This window comes from Budorcas taxicolor, chromosome 2 (genome assembly GCF_023091745.1).
Source record: "Budorcas taxicolor isolate Tak-1 chromosome 2, Takin1.1, whole genome shotgun sequence".
In the NCBI taxonomy this organism is placed as follows: Eukaryota; Metazoa; Chordata; class Mammalia; order Artiodactyla; family Bovidae; genus Budorcas; species Budorcas taxicolor.
Window position 1 is genome coordinate 107,226,530 of NC_068911.1, and position 18,401 is coordinate 107,244,930.

The 18,401-nt window shown below is 44.6% G+C and overlaps 1 protein-coding gene across 1 annotated transcript in view; it reads right to left on the bottom strand.

Annotated features, from left to right (window-relative positions):
* Positions 1-18,401, bottom strand: part of MGAT5 (alpha-1,6-mannosylglycoprotein 6-beta-N-acetylglucosaminyltransferase) — a 232,726-nt gene that overhangs the window by 90,832 nt on the left and 123,493 nt on the right. The window contains exon 11 of the mRNA XM_052663956.1: positions 11,324-11,457. Within this exon, the coding sequence (XP_052519916.1) occupies positions 11,324-11,457 (134 nt within the window). The remainder of the gene's footprint in view (positions 1-11,323; positions 11,458-18,401) is intronic.

Below are 18,401 nucleotides of genomic sequence, written 5' to 3' on the forward strand. Positions count from 1 at the left end.
GCTGGCTGAAACAAGGGGCAGACCGCCACAATGATAAGACTGGGGAGGGAAAAGGCCACCCAAGGCTCTCTGAGCTCTGAGTTCAGCATTCAGTCCTGCACAGGTTAGCTCCTACACACCGACGGGCTCATGCCAGATGCCCTGCGGGCTTAGGTACAGTCAGCTCGCAGCCCAGGCTATTGTTCGAAAAGTCCGTAAGTCTTCTGGACTGTAGCCTTTAAAATCTTAAAAGACAATGATTCATGCCTGATGTCTCTCTTTGCGTTTGGTGTCTCTTCCTTGTTCCCCTGCCCCACACCCCTAAGCTTATACTTGAATGTGGGCAAAGGCTCTGCAGAATGACTGCCCTTTTCATAGGCCAGGCACTGGGCCAGACAGGACAGCACGCACAGGTGACCAAGGCTTGGCCAGCAATCACCCAGGAGGAGCATGTCCACTCGGGGACATGGAAGTCATCCCTGAGGGGAAGAGACGTACTCCTGCCTCTGGCAAGGGTGGTCTCACAGGGATCGTGATGGGGTCTTTTCTGATTGCTCATTCAAGGGGGATAAACTGGGAGAGATACAGGGATGCTTCCAAAGGCTCTTTTAATGGAAACCAAAACCAGGACCTATGATCACAATGCCTACATTTTCCGGAAAAACTTCAGTAAGACTGATTCCAATTTCATTATTTCAAAATATATAGGCCAATTTGACTTAAGGTAGGCTTAAATATGGGACTTCCTACGTGGCCCAGTGGTAAAGAACCCACCTGCCAATGCAGGAGACACAGGTTCAAGCCCTGGGTTGGGAAGATCCCCTAGAGTAGGAAATGGCAACCCACACCAGTATTCTTGCCTGAGAAATCCCATGGACAGAGCAGCCTGGAGGGCTAAAGTTCGTGGGGATGCAAAAGAGTTGGACATGACTTAGAGACTAAACAACAACAGATTTAAATGTATCTGGTTTATCTCCATCTCATCTGGGAAGAAAAGTCTGGCCAAGTATTTTAAAGAACAGGATGACAAGGCTTAACCTGCTTACAAAAACATGTTCCTTTCAAGGATTTCAATACATCCTTTAATGACAAAGGTCTTTGGTGATTCATTAAAACAACATACTAAGAGCAGTTAATCTTCTTATGAAATAAAATGGCAGTTCTCCAAACAACTCCCATGTCCAATTTTGCATTAATTTAAATTAAGTCCAAATCAACAAAATTAGTGAGCTAGATGACGACAGTTTCTAGAATGAGATTTTATCAGTCTCAGAAGAGAGACTTTCAAGATTTATTTCTGGTTGTTTAAAGCAGCTGTACTCTTTCTCCCAGAGAAATCTGACTGGACTTCCAAATCTATGCCACAGACAAACCAGAGCTGCTGTAGTAACTGGGCCCAGAGGAGCTGGTCTCCAGGGCTCTGAAGGACACAGGTGAATAATCACTGATCTCATCCAGGGCTTAGCAAACTTTCTCTATAAATGGACAGGTAGCAAATATTTTAGACTTTGTGTGAACACGTATGGTCTCTGTCATATATCCCTTTGCTTTTACTTACTATTCATTGTATTTTTTACAACTTTAAAAATGTAAAAACCATTTTTAGCTTCCCGCCAAAGGCCCACAGGTCACTGTTAACTTTGACTTAATTTTTAACAGCCTTATTGAAGTATGATTGGTGTATAATAAACTGCATTTTTGTTTTAAACTTGCACCCATGGTCAGGTGTGTTTTTTAAAAGCAATATAATAGTTTCGGGCAACATCGTAACAATGAACATTTTCTCTCCCAGAAGCTTGGCTTCTGAGGCATCTTGTACAGAATAACATATTCAAAAAGACTGCTCCTTCCCCAACATGGTCATCTGTTCAAATGTTTGCCCCTCCTCCAAGGAAAAAAAGTGGCACATGTTTAAAGTGTGCAATTTGTAAGTGCTGGCATATGGATATAACTCGGACCCATCACCACCATCAGGACAGCAGACATGCCCACCTCTCTCACCCCTCCGCCAGGCAACCAGCCATCTGCCTTCCATCCCCATGTATTAGTTTGCATTTTCTAGAGTTTCATATGCAAAGGCTCATACAGTATAGCCTCTTTCTCAAGTTTGATTCTTCCACTCAGTGTCATCATTTTAAGGTGTGCTGTGTTGTTGTGTATATCAATAATTCAGTCTTCTTCATTCCTGTGGTTGTTTATTTGCTCAGTCACGTGAGACTCTTTGTGACTCCACGGACTGTAGCCCACCAGGCTCCTCTATCCATGGGATTTCCCCGGCAAGAATACTGGAGTGGGTTGCCATTTCCTCCTCCAGGGGATCTCCCAAGCCAGGGATTGAACCCTATCTCACTGCATTGGCAGGAAGATTCGTTACCACTGAGCCACCAGGGGAGAGGGCAGGAAAAGGAAGCTGGAAGTGCTACTCAAAAAATCCCACAGATAGTCCAGCCTCTTCCCAGGCTCTCTCACTGCTAATTTCACCAGAGCTTTTGGAAAAAAAAAAATTTTTTTTTTGACTGTGCAGTGCAGCATGATGGATCTTAGTTCTCTGACCAAGGATTGAACCCACATCCCCTACAGTGGAATCACAGTCTTAACTGTTGGACCACCAGAGAAGTCCCTTGAAAACCTCGACACCTCTTGATGGTCTGAGGAACTTGCACAAGGACCTCCACTCCTTTCCCCTTAAATCCCTCCTTCCGGTGTCCCTCAGGCCAGAGAGACTTGGAATCTTCCAAGTCATACCCTAAATTGCACAGATAAATCAATGTGAAAAGAAATCAAAAGAAGACTGATTCATTCATCCAGTAGGTACTGCGTGCCTACCGTGTGCCAGACACTGTGCTGGGTAGAATAACATCAATAATGATTCCTGTCCCCAAACTGCTTCATTTCTTAGCAGTCAAGAAGAGACTGACAGAAAAAGATAAGTATATGATCACAAAATGCTTTACATAAAAAGTAGGTGAGAGGATGCTGTGTTTGAGATGGGGAGAGGTGACATTTGGTTGAGAGCATACACATGGGACACGATGGCCCTAGGAGGTGAGGGTTGGGGCAAGCCGGGACAGGGAGCAGCCCTGTAGAGCCTGAATCCCCATGGAAACTGGATTTCACAGGAAACACAATGTGCTCCAAGTTTACAATGAAGCCATTGCTGGGACTCGAGGAAAGGAGGAACACAATCCAATTCATATTTTTAAAAAGATCACATGGGCCACTGCTGTGTGGAGACCGGATTAAAAAGGGCAGGAAGTTAGAACAGAGAAGGGAAAGGCTGTGGCACATTTCTGTTGGTAGCTGTAGGGATTTATATCCTGGATGATGAATTACATGTTCAGAAACTGGTTTTGTTCTCCCTCATTTGCAGATTATTACAGATTAAAGGCAATATCATCTCATTCTAATGCACTGCCAAGTTTACCAGGAAATGCCTCAGAGACAGAATTTCAACTTTTAGTTGATTTATCAGAAACTTGAATATGGGGTAAACTTTGAATGTGAGAAGCAACCGTGGTAGTGTTACATTTTTATTGAAAAAAATGGCAGTTCTATGGGATATCTGTTTGGAAATTTCATCGTTTAATAATTGAAATGTGATAATAAAAGTATATTACAAGTAAAAAAAAAAAAATCACCCTACTCCCTGGACCCTGGGGCCTGTGGGTACTGAACTATGTGTCACTTTAGAGGAAGCTTTAAAACCACAGTCTTTTATAAAGAACAGACTCATGGTTGTTAAGCGGGGGCAGGGGTTGGGAAAGGATGGAATAGGAGGTTGGGGTTAGCAGATGCAAGCTGTTATATACAGGATGGATCGACAAAAAGGTCCTACTGTAGAGCACACGGAACTATATTCAATATCCTACCTAAACATAATGGAAAAGAATATGAAAAAGAATGTGTATATATATATATATATATATATAATTGAATCACTTTGTTGTACAGAAGAAACTAACACTTAACTATACTTAACAAAATTAACTATACTTAATTAAAAAAATAATAAAAAGAGTGCACAGTCTTTGTCAGCTAGATAAAAAGGAAGTTTCCAAATTCGGATGAGACTATCTGACTTTGGTTGCTGCCAGGCAGGCTAGGGCTGGGGCAAGTCAAGCCCCTGGGTCTGGATTCAGAAACAATTGAACGTGCTCAAATCAGGCATATTTACTCTGCAGAACTGGCTGTGAGGCTGTTGTTGACTCTGTGTGTGGTAAGTACCCAGGAGCAATGGTTTACCGGTTAATGTTTGCCCAGTGCACCAATATCACCCATGCTTCCTGGTTTCTGAATCCTGCTTGAAGCATGGATTCCCCCTGCTCAAGCTCCTAGTGCAAGTGGCAGCCAGGAGGCATGTTTCCTAGCGGGAGGCTGGAACCTTGACCTGGTTCTGGATTGGTCCTGCTATGGGCCACGCCCCTCCATCTCCTTGAGCTGGTTTCTGTGCTAGAAAGCAAGCTGGTGAAGGGAGTGACAGCTGATACCTCAGATGGAGTCACCATGACTCCCTAAACAACGGCTGCGAAAGGCCCAGTTCACACCAGGTCAGTTCAGTCTCTCAGTCGTGACCGACTCTTTGCAACTCCATGAACCGCAGCACGCCAGGCCTCCCTGTCCATCACCAACTCCTGGAATCCACCCAAACCCATGTCCATCGAGCTGATGATGCCATCCAGCCATCTCATCCTCTGTTGTCCCCTTCTCCTCCTGCCCACAATCCCTCCCAGCATCAGGGTCTTTTCCACTGAGTCAACTCTTCGCATGAGGTGCCCAAAGTATTGGAGTTTCAGCTTCAGGATCAGTCCTTCCAATGAACACCCAGAACTGATCTCCTTTAGGATGGACTGGTTGGATCTCCTTGCAGTCCAAGGGACTCTCAAGAGTCTTCTCCAACACCACAGTTGAGAAGAGTAAACCCTGCACTAATATTAGGCCCTCTTTCAGTATAGTGTTGGGGTTTTCCTTGTGGCTCAGCTGGTAAAGAATTCACCTACAATGAGGGAGACCTGGGTCAGAACCCTGGGTTGGGAAGATCCCCTAAAGAAGGGAAAGGCTACCCACTCCAGTATTCTGGCCTGGAGAATTCCATGGACTGTATAGTTCATGGAGTCGCAAAGAGTTGGACACGACTGAGCAACTTTCAGTTTCACCTATTTTCACGTTAGTTATTGAATAAGTGGTAGCCTCAGCAGACTGCCTACTATCAAGAGATGTCAGGCCCAGGGCTGGGGACTCCGTCTTTACAGTAACACAAATCTTAGTAAAGTCACACTTCATTTTCCATGGATTGCTTATCCATCAGCCTTAATTACACAGAACATAACCAAAAATCCTCAAACAGCTAAAAAGACCTGATGAGATCCATGCCAGGGCTGTTGTCCTCCTTCAAGACAGACTCAGTTTAGAAAGGACATGGTGTAGTTCAGAGGTCAACAAACTTTTCTATAAAGGGCCAGATAATAAACATTTTAGGCTTTGATGGTCATACAGTGTCTATCGCAACTATACCACTCTGCCACTTTAGTGTAAAACCAGCCATAGACAATGGGCAGGTGTACCTATGGTCTTTTTTTTTTTTTTTAAATAGTTGGTTTATAGTATCTTGTTAGTTTTTGTGTATAGCAAATGATTCAGTTACAACTATATGTTTTTTCTTTTTCATATTCTTTTCCATATGGGAATCACAATTTCTATTAAAAAAAAAAATTTCTTTCTCTTTTTTCTTGGCACATCACCAAGAATGTGGGATCCTAGCTTCCTAAACAGAAATCAAACCTGTATCCCCTGCACTGGAAGGGCAGAGCCCCAACCAGAACGAGCTATGCTCTAGTAAAATTTTATTTACAAAAACAGAATTGGCTCAAGGGCCACAGTTTGCCAACAGAGTTTAAAAACTGGCATCTGAATATCTGAGAGCAGGTTTGTAAATGCAGTTCCTTACAAGTCCTACCCTGAACCCCAGCTCCTCCACGACCTCACATTGCCATCAGTTCTCATTATGTTTCCGATCTGACCCCAATAATTATGTTAATAATAGTAAACATTTAGACTTACACTGTGCCAGGCCCTTTTCTAAGCACTTTACTTACATTACCACATTTAATCACTGAAGAAACCTTATTGTCATCATTCCTATGAAAAACGAAGCCAAGTCAAGTTAAGCAACTTACCTTGGGGTGTAGAGGCAGGATTTGAACCCTGCCATCTGGGTTCTTGACCACTATGCCCTACTAACTGGCAGGTACCAACTGTACACATCAGGATGACAGATAACTAGGCAGGTACTGAGCTTTCTACCTCCTTGGAGAGGCTACTGTTGACCATGGGCTTGCCCCACTCAAAGGGGTCAGGTGCCAGAGACTGGCAGGAGCAACTCTTTGCAAATGTGTTTACTGGGAAGTAAGACTGGGGGGCTAGTGGAATGAGTAACTAGCATGGGTAAAAAGTAACATGAGAGCGGGCAGCCCGACAGGAGGAGCAGGAAGGCCAAAGTAAAGAGGAAAAAGGAATGATTTATTCATGGATTAGCCAGCTACCCAGGGCCAAGCACTCTCCACAACCCCAAGCATCCCAAGGCCCTGTGCTTTGATCAGCCTCCCCTGGGTATCACCTGGGAGCTCGTGTGAAATGCAGGATCTCGGCCCTGCCCCAGAAGGTCTGAATCAGAGTGAGCATCTTCTACAAGGCCTCATGTGGTTCCCCTGCACTCTGAAGGCTGAGAAGCCCTGCCCTACATGGCAGTTGTTACTGCTCCCATTTCCCGGGTCACGCCCCTAAGGCTCAAAGAGGTTAATTACTTCCCATACTGGTGAACTGCAGGCTTATGTCTGAACTCCAGCTTGTTGTTTAGGGGCTATTCCTATTTCTCGGAGGGGCTCAAAGCAAGTTCTTCAAGACATTTACTTCAGCAGCAAATGTGTATCAAGAAGTAATACGAATATCATGGTATGTAACATGTTGACCTACCATCAGTAGAAAATTGATGTAGATCAATAGATGTAATTTGCTCAGGATGAATTGTTAAGAAACATGAAAATGAAAAACTCAGTTAAGCAAGTTTCAATGACTTAATTTCTACAATTTTCAAAATCTCTTACTTTTAAGAAACTACCTTATTTTTTACTCCCTGATGACTTAAGGTAACAGGAAGCTGAAGGACTATGAATTAAGACACACAGGACAGATGTCCCTCTTTCTTGGCACAAGTATTAGCTGGCGACAGTGACCAGACTGCCCCATAGATAGATGAGGACAATCTAAAACTGTGGGTTCTTGGGCTAGGACACAGGTTTGTACTTGGGATCAGGCTTTTGCAATCTCATTTGTTGCTAAAGGTCTTGAGTAGTGATGCTTTCTAAGTGGGCGTCTTTGGGATTCTGGACTCAAGACAGCAAGGTCCTCTCTCTCCCAGTCACCTCTCCACTATGCATTATAACATCAGGAGAAGACCAAAGGGTACTCCACCATGAATTAGGGAAGAGCTGAAGAGTTAAGCCCACTCCTCCGTTGCCTGTATTTTTAACAGACTGTATTTCTTGACAGGCATTGGAAGGTAGGGAGGGTATCTTAGAAAATACCCTTCACATTACAATAAGAAACAGAAACAACCCAGAATACTACAAGGGAACACAATGAGATAGAGATGCATGATCCAGAAAAAGAAAGCTTCCAGGACTGCCTTGGTGGTCCAGTAGGAAAGAATCTTCCTGCCAATGCTGGGGACACAGATTCAATCCCTGGTCAAGGAAGATTCCACTTGCCGAGGGGCAATTAAGCCCATGTTCCACAACTACTGAGCCTGCACTCTAAAGAACGAGAGCCGCCAGCTACTGAGTCATTGCACCTACAGCATGTGCTCTGCAATAAGAGAAGCCACTACAATGAGAAGTCTGTGTGCCACAACCAGAGAAATGCCCGCATACAGCTACAAAGACCCAGCACAACCAATAAATAAATGAAATTTAAAACTGCACATGCTCAAGCGCACACACACACACAAAGAAAGCTTCCAGGAGCTCTAGCAGCTACTTTCTCCTTCTTTGTCTCCAGGCTGCATGGGTGGTTTCTGCCTATCTGCCTTCCTACCTGCCCCCAGCACCCCCACCCCAGCCAAGGCACCCCACAGCTCTCCCCCGCTGTGGTTCTGCCCCCGTCATCCTCTCGACAGCATCCACTCCCTTCCTAAACTGGTCCTGCTTCCTCCTCGCTGGCCTCCTGGAAGGCTTCTGCCTTGGCCTCATCACAACACTGGACACATCCTTTCAATTTCTGTCCCCATGGCTCACTGCCCCTCTAATTTCCAATGTCAAGTGAAGAATCCCATCGATCCAGTATGGCTTTCTGAGCCAGAGTCAGGGCAGCCAACCACTGAAGAGCCCTGGGGCTGCCTCGGGCCAGAGGACAACCCCCTGGGCCAATCAGCCCAGGGTGGAGGAGTCATGGGGCAGCATTCCCTAATCACATGCCACGGAAGGTGGGGAGCATGTGGAGCGGGAGTAAGAGCTTCGCAGCTATCTTCAGAGTTTCAGTGAGTCTAGAATCTCAGGGTGAGCGAGGACCTCCTGAGTCATCGGGTCCAAACTCGTGCCTGCCCACAAGCACTCACTGCAGTCCCCAACCCCGCAGGATTGACGGCGTCACTTCCCTTCTCAGCAATGCTGGGTGGGAGGGGAGAAAGGGACAAGGGATGGGAAAAAATTCACTGACCTTCCTGCTGAAGTCAGTGTTGAACACGACTCTGGAAACGTGACTGTAATAACACTGCACTTAAAGGGTGTGTGTGATTTCTATGAACATCCACTAGGCACTACAGGATGGGGAAGATTTGAAAGAGGAAGCTCAGTTCTCATATACTGTGCCGTGTTCAAAAGCCTGAGAGGATGTCCTGAATTTATGTTAATTTATATGCCATCTTTTGGGGCCTTTCACATCAAAGAATGTTGGGTAGTTATAATGCATTAAAATGGAAACAACATCCCAGATTTTTGGCACTCAAATTCTAAAGTAGACACGCTGCTATCCCATCTTTTGTAATACTTCCAGCACATGGGAGGTCAGGTAACCTGTGGAGTTTTGGAGGAATTTCCAAATCACATCCCAAATCTCTTGGCCAACATGGTTAGTAGTTTAGGATTCTGACTGGCATCATGGAAATCACCCTTTTAGTGGCAGTATTACTTTGTCCAAGGTGGCTGAAAAGCTTTCAGAACCAATTTACTCTTTTGTTTTTCTAGGGCTAGATGGCTCAGTCATGTTTGATTCTTCGTGACCCCACGGATTGTAGCTCACCAGGCTCCTCTGTCCATGGGATTCTCTGGGCAAGAATACTGGAGTGGGCTGCTATGCCTTTCTCCGGGGGATCTTCCCACCCAGAGATTGAACCTGTGTCTCCTGAGTATCCTGCATTGGCAGTTTTTTTTTTTTTTTCCACAACTGAGTCAGCTGGGAAGACCCTTGTGAAACTGAAAAAGCTGCCAGAAGCACCTAGAGGGAAGCTGCACTTGGGTCCAAAACCAATATAGTTTCAAGTCCATGTGGACATACAAACTACCTTTCTTTTGAGCAGGTACAGGAGGGAGAAGGGAGTTACTATTTTTCTTTTTTTTTAAGAGCTCAAGTCTTACTAAAACCAGCTTTGAAAGTCTTAAAACTAATACTACGATCCACTTATTTTACAATGAAGCAGAGAATGACAATATCCAATGTGCACTTTTAAACCCAAGTTCACCTGAATGGCAGCTGAGAAATGCTCCATTCATAAGGGGCTGGTTTTGACACAAAGGAAACAAAGATGTATACATTCAGGGGAATATCTTAAGTAACCATCTATAATCTCAGCTGATTTTATTTTACTCCAGAGGAGCTGAAAAATGCCCCATTCACAAAGGGCTGATTTTGACACAAAGGAAACAAATATGTATACATTCAGGGGAACATCTTAAGTAACCATTTATAATCTTAGCTGATTTTATTTTACTTGAGAGGAGAACACATGGAATAATATATTAGGAAATAAATTTTGTTAACCAGCCCTAGTTTCTCGGCACTACTGACATTTTGTGCCAGGTAATTCTTTGCTGTGGGGCTGTTCTGTGCACTCTTGGGTGGTTCAGCAGCATCCCTGACCTCTACCCAGTAGATGCCAGGGGTCCCTACCCTCTGTCACGACAACCAAAATTGTCCCTAGACATTGCCCGATGTTCCCACCGGAGAACCACTGTACTAAAGCAAAACAAGATTCTAGCTGTTACAGCAAAGGCAGTTATCTGGAAATAAATTAGTTTCCCTGGAAATAGGCTGACATGCTGTCCCTTCCACATAGTTAGCACTTAGAACTGAAGAGGGGTGGTAGTGCTTTCCCTTTTCTGAACATGAGGTCCAGTAACCGAAAGCAAGGGAATCTTCTTTGTATACATCACGTGTGCTCCCTCAGCAGTCAGACGTCCAACTTCCTGAGTAAGGGAGACATGGGACCATGAGACCACAGTCCCTTATCATTCCAGAAAGCAAGTAACTTTTACGTTTAGGAAGACGCATATTTTCCAAGTCCTGGAGACTGTTCTGTCTTGTACAAACATATCTTCCAAAAACACTCGCAACTTCTGCATGCTAAGGAAGACTTTTCTTCTAAGAGGATTTGCATGCCATGTGGGCAGGTCACACCCTCAATCCAGTTCCTTTTTTATCATATTTTTTTTCAGATGGGGCCTGAAATCACCCAGGAGAACCAAGGGGCCTCCAAGGGCCCAACAATCCAATGTTCTTGGAAAACTTGGCTGAGTCTGTGGCCAAGAATGCTGTTTCAACCAAGATGTCCTCAAGTAAACTGTCTGCCATCAGCCCAGGCAGGCATCTCCCTTCCCTGGTTAGCTGAGTACTGACCACACTAGTGACCAAAGCCAAGAGGATGTGAGGGCCAACGTCCTCCCCAGGCAAAGGGAGCTGCCTCCCCTTATGAACCATTTCACAGAAGGCACAGGAAATGAGCCACGTGGCAAAGGGTCTTCCTGTGCAATGCCTTGCTCCAGAAACGCATGCAGCCTCTGAGGGGCCCGGGCTACTGGGAGCAAGCCTAGGATGGGAGAGGAGCCGACACATGTCACTTTCAACACGCAAAGGATGAGGGGCCCTGCGGGGCAGCCACTGTACAGATGAGCAGATACAGCTTTGATCAGACACCCAAATACCCGTTGGCCCAAATACCCACATGTTCTTATTTATTTCTAAGCAGACCCTATTAAACTGTGGGCACTTGGCTTGGTTATTCCCTGGATCAAAGCTGAATTAAATTACACGGCAAGTTTCTTTTGAGGGTGAGAGGCACGCACATAGGCCGACTCACTTTCCAGAAGCTGTCCACTTTGCCGTACACGAGTGACTGGTTCTGCCTCTTGATTTCGTTGATGTGGTGGATGTCGCTGGAGTTCAAGTGCTGCTCGACCACAAAGCCCAGGAAGCTGTTGTCTGGAGTGTGAGCTGGTGTGGAGAGGACGGGACATGGCAGTTAAAATTCAATCAGCAGGAACAAACACCAACCATTACCAATTTCACTCAAGCTGTCGCAAGCATAATTAAATGTTTTCATGTCACCTCGTTCTTTCTTTACCTGGGAGGGGGTTCAAGAGGGCCTGCTCCCACCCAGCCCCAACTCCACCTTCACAGAGAACTAATTCTTTCCAGGATGGATTAACCCAAGCCCAACCCTGCTTTTCTCAGTGGAAAGTCCATGTGTTTAAAAACCATTCAGCTGCGTCCTCCCCTCCATCCTGTCTCCTCAGCACAAAGACACTGGCTCCCGACAGAAATGCCCTCATCCAGGTTATACCAACTAGGGGCTGGAAACCTGGAGGGAGCAGGGCCGAGTCCACGATCCCCATCAGGGTGAGCAGACCCTGCACACTCTCCTCCGACTCCAGCGGTACTCACCGTCCAGTGAGCCAGGCAACATCACCCGCACTCTGCACTGCTTCTAAGAATCATTCACTAGTGAAAGATGTAATTCTGAATGGATGGATGGAACGAAGACAGAATGAAAGGTGAAGCTCACTGGGCTGTGAACCACTTCTGAAAAGCCAACCAACCTAAGAAAGCATGTCTAGTCTCCAAGACAGACAACTCTGGAAGAGAAAAGCATGCTCCTCTGGATCATTCATCATTTGAATTCTGCAACTTCTCTATTTTATTTTTCATTTATTTATTCTTTTCTCTTTTGGGCCACACCATGTGTGGGATAATCTTAGTTCCCCAACCAGGTATCAAACCCTGCATTGGAAGTGCAGAGTCTTAACCACTGGACTGCTAGAGAAGTCCCTAAAACTTCTCTGCTTTAACACCTGACAAAGAGAGAAAGCAAGCCCACAGCCTCTGCAAACATTTATCTCTCATGTCCATAATTTTAAAAAGGAATTTCACCAGAAGGCAACCATCAGCAAACAGTCTCTCCAAACATCTGGCCAGAGAACCCTGCAGAAGAGGACAACCCAGCAGAGGCCCCACCACAGGAAAAGCAACTGCTTGGCTTGACTTTGACCTGAAGAGAACTAAAAATAACTTAAATGGAGAGAGACTGAATATTTAATAAAATCTACACAGCAATGATCCCACCCTATTCAGTCACAGGTGGGTGGCTGACAACCTACAACCGGAGGCGGAAGCTGGTTCCCGTGTCTTGCTTTGGTTTTCTCAGGAGTCTCCCAGGCAGGAAGAGGGCACAGAAGCCCTTTAAGATGCTCCAGGGATCTGAAGGCCCGGGTCCCCCTCAGGCACCCGCAAGAAGATGAACGAGGGAGCTGGGCAGAGAGCCCTGAGCCGTGGACGTGAACGAGCTGCATAAATACTTGTGATCACCATCCTGTCTCCTAGGCTGCTGCTTAATGGGGGTGACAGAACGAGGAGATAATAGGGTTGTGACTGGGGAGTTGTGTGCGGTCTGGCCAATCTGTTATTTCATTTCTGCGTTTTGAACAAGTGCCCAGAGGCAATGGCAATGGCTGCAGTTGGCTGGAAAGTAAATTACTGAATAAATTCTACTGCCAATGATAGGCAATGGTCGCTTTTTTATTTCTCCCCCGTTTGGAAGAGCTGGCGAGGAGGGGGTTTGATGGGGTTTAGGGGAGGGGCAGACAGCCTGTGTGCATTTGAAATGTTGATAAGGCAGTTTAAAAAAAAAAAACAAACTCTTTCTAAAACTTTTGATGCATTGTAGAAATTCTGAAATAGAATCTGATGCTTTAAACCTTGAAATTGTGGTCTTGTCTTCAAAAAATTTATGTGGTGACTAAAGCTCCATGCTTTAGATATTTGTTTCTGCAGTTCCGTTATCTAGTCTCTAGGCGGGACTGTTTTAAAAAATGAAATAATCTAACATCTAAAACACTTAACAGGTTAGAAAAATAGATCAGGTACTAAGGTGCTTTCAAAAAGAAAATGCTCATCAAGACCCAAGAAGAAAAAAAAAAATGGTCTGTTTATATTTCTGTGTCAAAGATTCCCCACAGCTTGAACAATAAGAAGGAGGGGAAGCAAACAATCTTCTCAAAAAAACTTGTGGGGAATGGTGGGCTTTTACCATTTTATGACTGGTCATTTGGTATCAAACTAACTTGGACACCGTGTGAAGAAAGAATTACACATACAAGCTCTCCTCTTAAGTTTTCATCCACACACCTTACTTCAACTCTTCTCTTGTCCCCAGGTATAAACTTGGGGACTGACAACCAGCAGGAGCCATTTAAGCAGCTCAGGTGAGACTTAAGGGGAAATACGGTAGCACTTACAAACACACTGCCACATGTCACGAGCACCAGGCAGGTCGGCCATGCCTCTTTCCAGGCCACAGTGGACCTGTCCTGGGACACTGAGAGTCTGCAACACGAGCAGATGCTTGCCTGAGATCTGCCGGGCAGGAGACTTGGAAGTAACCACAGAGCAGGTACGCCTGGCCTCCAAGGAGCTGGGTGTCTGCCTGGTGACAAGCCCTTCGAGAGCCTCCATCTGACACAAGCCTCCTTCCTGAAGCTGAGGATAGTAAACCACAAGCCACAAGTGCAGGCTGATGGATCTGCACGGACCTTTCTGTGGAGACCTGCCCTCAGGTCAAGCTTTGTTTTTTGCTTTGCCTTCAGAAGGGAACACAAACTTCAGCTGTGTTGGGAGGGCTTCAAAGGGAGGGTATTTACATTTCAAGGTAAATCAAAGAAATCCCATCATAAATGAGACACAGGAAATCCTGTACTTTTGGAAATCACTCCATCCTAGGAGGTAAACAAATGAGATTAAAAAAAAAATAGCTGACAATCTGAGCGCTTTATAGTGATCATTTCATTATATCTTTACAAAAACCTTATAACATGTTTGTACAGATGAGAAAACAGAGAGTCACTTAAACTATCCAAGCTGACATGCCAGGAAATGGCAACGTTGGGATTCAGAGTCAGACCAGCTGTTCCCAGAATCCAGCCTCCTTAAAGCACTTTAATACACAGCTTCAGACGCCAAGTATCTTATTTTCCGGACTCTGTGAACTGTAATTGTAAACATGCTTTACAGGAAAATAATCTTATAAGGCAGACCAGGATATACATGAAAGAACAATAAAGTATAAATATATATATGGAGTCTTCAGGATTGATGCTTTCTAATTGTGGTGCTGGAGAAGACTCTTGACAGTCCCTTGGACAACAAGGAGATCAAACCAGTCCATCCTAAAGGAAATCAGTCCTGAATATTCATTGGAAGGACTGATACTGAAGTTGAAACTCCAGTACTGTGGCCACGTGATGCAAAGAGCTGATTCCCTAGAAAAGATCCTGATGCTGGGAAAGATTGAAGGCAGGAGGAGAAGGGAGTGACAGAGGATGAGATGGTTGGATGGCATCACTGACTCAATGGACATGAGCTTGAGCAAATTCTGGGAGAAAGCAAAGGACAGGGAAGCCTGATGTGCTGCAGTCCATGGGGTTACAAAGAGTCAGATGTGATTTAGCAACTGAACAACAGCAATATGGAGTCTTTCCTCAGTTTCTTGAGCAACTTATGTTGTATGTATATGGAACCAAGCTGATTTTTTCTATATGCAGCAACTGGAAGGGACACTGTTTCTGAGCTGACTCCAGCAATGATTTTTTTAAAAAAGAATTACTGTTAGTTTGAAAAGTGAAAGTGTACTCAGTCGTATCCAACTCTTTGTGACCCCATGGACTGTAGCCCACAAGGTTCCTCTGTCCATGGGATTCTCCAGGCAAGAATACTGGAGTGGGTTGCCATTCCCTTCTCCAGGGGATTTTCCTGACTTGACACACAATTTAGAGGACTTCTTCTGCAAACCAATTTTATGTGCCAGGTATTGAGGAATTACAACATAAAAATGAGTTTCTGCCCTCATGAAGCTTACCAACTACTTAATAAAAGAAGGACAGATACACCATATTCACCAGGCAGTTATAATGGCCTCTTTGGAAATGTAATTCACAATTTTTATCAAGTTAAACTAAGCCTTCTTTCAATGGCATAAATTCTCCCAGGTCTGATTTTTCAAACAGTTCTAAACATCTCTAAGTAAAAAATTCATTCTAACAGATGTCTGCCAGTCTCCAACTGCAGCTGGCCCTGCAGCTTTGGGGACCCCCATGTCACCTGGTCACCAAGGGCAGAAATTGCAGGGCCAGCTGGCCTCCCTCTGCAGCCCCACAGCCAGTCAGTCATCAAGTCCAGGGGATGTCAGCTTCTGAAAACCCATCATCTCCTTTTCTCCTCTTCACCTACCTAGTTATGACCTCATCAAGTCCTGTCAAAACTTCGATAAGTTTTTCTTTTCTTTAAATAGAAACATTCTCAGTGTATGACTTTTCTCAGACAATAGAGAATGATAGAAGGAAAGAAAGATGTCATCCATCAATTTTACCACCTAGAAATAACTACTATTAGGCTCCTTTTTTTCTAGACTCATGGAGCCTTTTTAATCCTCAAACCAAAATTGGATCTTACTGTACCTATTCTTTTGTGAATTTCTCTTTTCACTTACACAATGTGCCGTGGGTATCTTTCTAGGGGTAATAACCACAGTGCATCACAGCTTGTTAAAGCAGCACAGTGCTTCAGCGCCTGGATTCCCCCATTAGATGGAATGCCCCTGGTTCTGGTCTTCCAGCATTGCTATGTGGAACTAACCGCCTTTCCCAACCAGCCATGCAATTCTGTTCCATTCAGATAGCCTGAACTGGTGCCAGTCCTGATCCCTCGCCTCCCCAGCTCCCCATGCCTCCAAGGATGGGCACTTGACCGAGAGGACTCTGCCTGACCATGGCTCAGTTGAAAGATGGGTTTATAACCCAAGTTCCATCTGTCACAGTTGCTCCATGATGAGTGGCAGCTACTTTTGGGGTCAGCATCTTTCTGCTACAGTCACTGAGCTGGCAGGGCGGACATCCTGAGCTGCAAATGCCATCCCTGTGTCTGTGAGGGGACAGCCTGCCTGAGAATAACGCCAAGACAGAGAAATGCTAAGGCGAGAAAGGTAGAGACTGAAGAGATCCTCCAAGCCTGAATCCTGCTCTGCCTAAAGCCAGTTTCCTCCCATCAGGAAGCTTCTACAAGCCTCTCATCCTTATCCATCAGAGGGCAGACAGAACAAAAACCACAATCACAGAAAACTAATCAAACTGATCACATGGATCACAGCTTTGTCTAAATCAATGAAACTATGAGTCATGCCATGTAGGGCCACCCAAGTGGGATGAGTCATGGTGGAGAGTTCTGACAAAATGTGGTCCACTCAAGAAAGGAATGGGAAACCACTTCAGTTTTCTTTCCCTGAGAACCCCATGAACAGTATGAAAAGGCAAAAAGATATGACACCGAAAGATGAACTCCCCAGGTCAGCAGGTACCTAATATACTACTGAAGAGGCTGAGCCAAAGCAAAAACAACGCCCAGCTGTGGATGTGACTGATGATGAAAGTAAAGTCCAATGCTGTAAAGAACAATATTGCATAGGAACTTGGAATGTTAGGTCCATGAATGAAGGCAAATTGGAAGTGGTCAAACAGATGATGGCAAGAGTGAACATCGACATTTCAGTATTCAGTGAACTAAAATGGACCAGAATGGGCAAATTTAATTCAAAGGATCATTATTACATTTACTACTGTGGGCAAGAATCCCTTAGAAGAAATGGAGTAGCCATCATAGTCAACAAAACAGTCTGAAATGCAGTACTTCGGTGCAGTCTCAAAAATGACAGAATGATCTCTGTTCGTCTTCATGGCAAACCTTTCAATATCACAGTTATCCAAGTCTATGCTTCAACCACTAATGCCAAAGAAGCTGAAGTTGAATGGTTCTATGAAGACCTACAAGACCTTCTAGAACTAACACCAAAAATACACAAAAAAATATCCTTTTCATTATAGGGGACTGGAATGCAAAAGTAGGAAGTCAATAGATACCTGGAGTATTAGGCAAGCTTGGCCTTGGAGTACTAAAGGAAGCAGGGCAAAGGCTAACAGAGTTTTGCCAGGAGAATTCACTGGTCATAACAAACACCCTCTTCCAACAACACAAGAGACAACTCTACACGTGGACATCACCAGATGGTCAATCCCAAAATCAGATCGATTATATTTTTGCAGCTGAAGATGGAGAAGCTCTATACAGTCAGCAAAAACAAGACCAGGAGCTGACTGTGATTCAGATCATGAACTCCTTACTGGCAAATTCAGACTTAAATTGAAGAAAGTAGGGAAAACCACTAGGCCATTCAGGTATGACCTAAATCAAATCCCTTACGATTATACAGTGGAAGTGAGAAATAGATTCAAGAGATTAGATCTGATAGACAGAATGCCTTAAGAACTATGGACAGAGGTTCGTAACACTGTATTGGAGGCAGTGATTCTAACTACCCTCAAGAAAAAGAAATGCAAAAAGGCAAAGTGGTTGTCTGAGGAGGACTTACAAACAGCTGAGAAAAGAAGACAAGAGAAAGTCAAAGGAGAAAAGCAAATATATATCCATCTGAATGCAGAGTTCCAAAGAATAGCAAGGAGAAAGAAGAAAGCCTTCCTCAGTGATCAATGCAAAGAAACAGAGGAAAACAACAGAACGGAAAAGTCTTGAGATCCCTTTAAGAAAATCAGAGACACCAAGGGAACATTTCATGCAAAGACAGGCACAATAAAGGACAGAAATGGTATGGACCTAACTGAAGCAGAAGATTTTAAGAAGAGGTAGCAAGAATACACAGAAGAACTATCCAAAAAAGATCTTCATGACCCAGATAACCAAGATGGAGTGATTACTCATCTAGAGCCAGACATCCTGGAGTGCAAACCCAAGTGGGCCTTAGGAAGAATCACTATGAACAAAGCTAGTGAAGGTGATGGAATTCCAGCTAAGCTATTTCAAAGTCTAAAAGATGATGC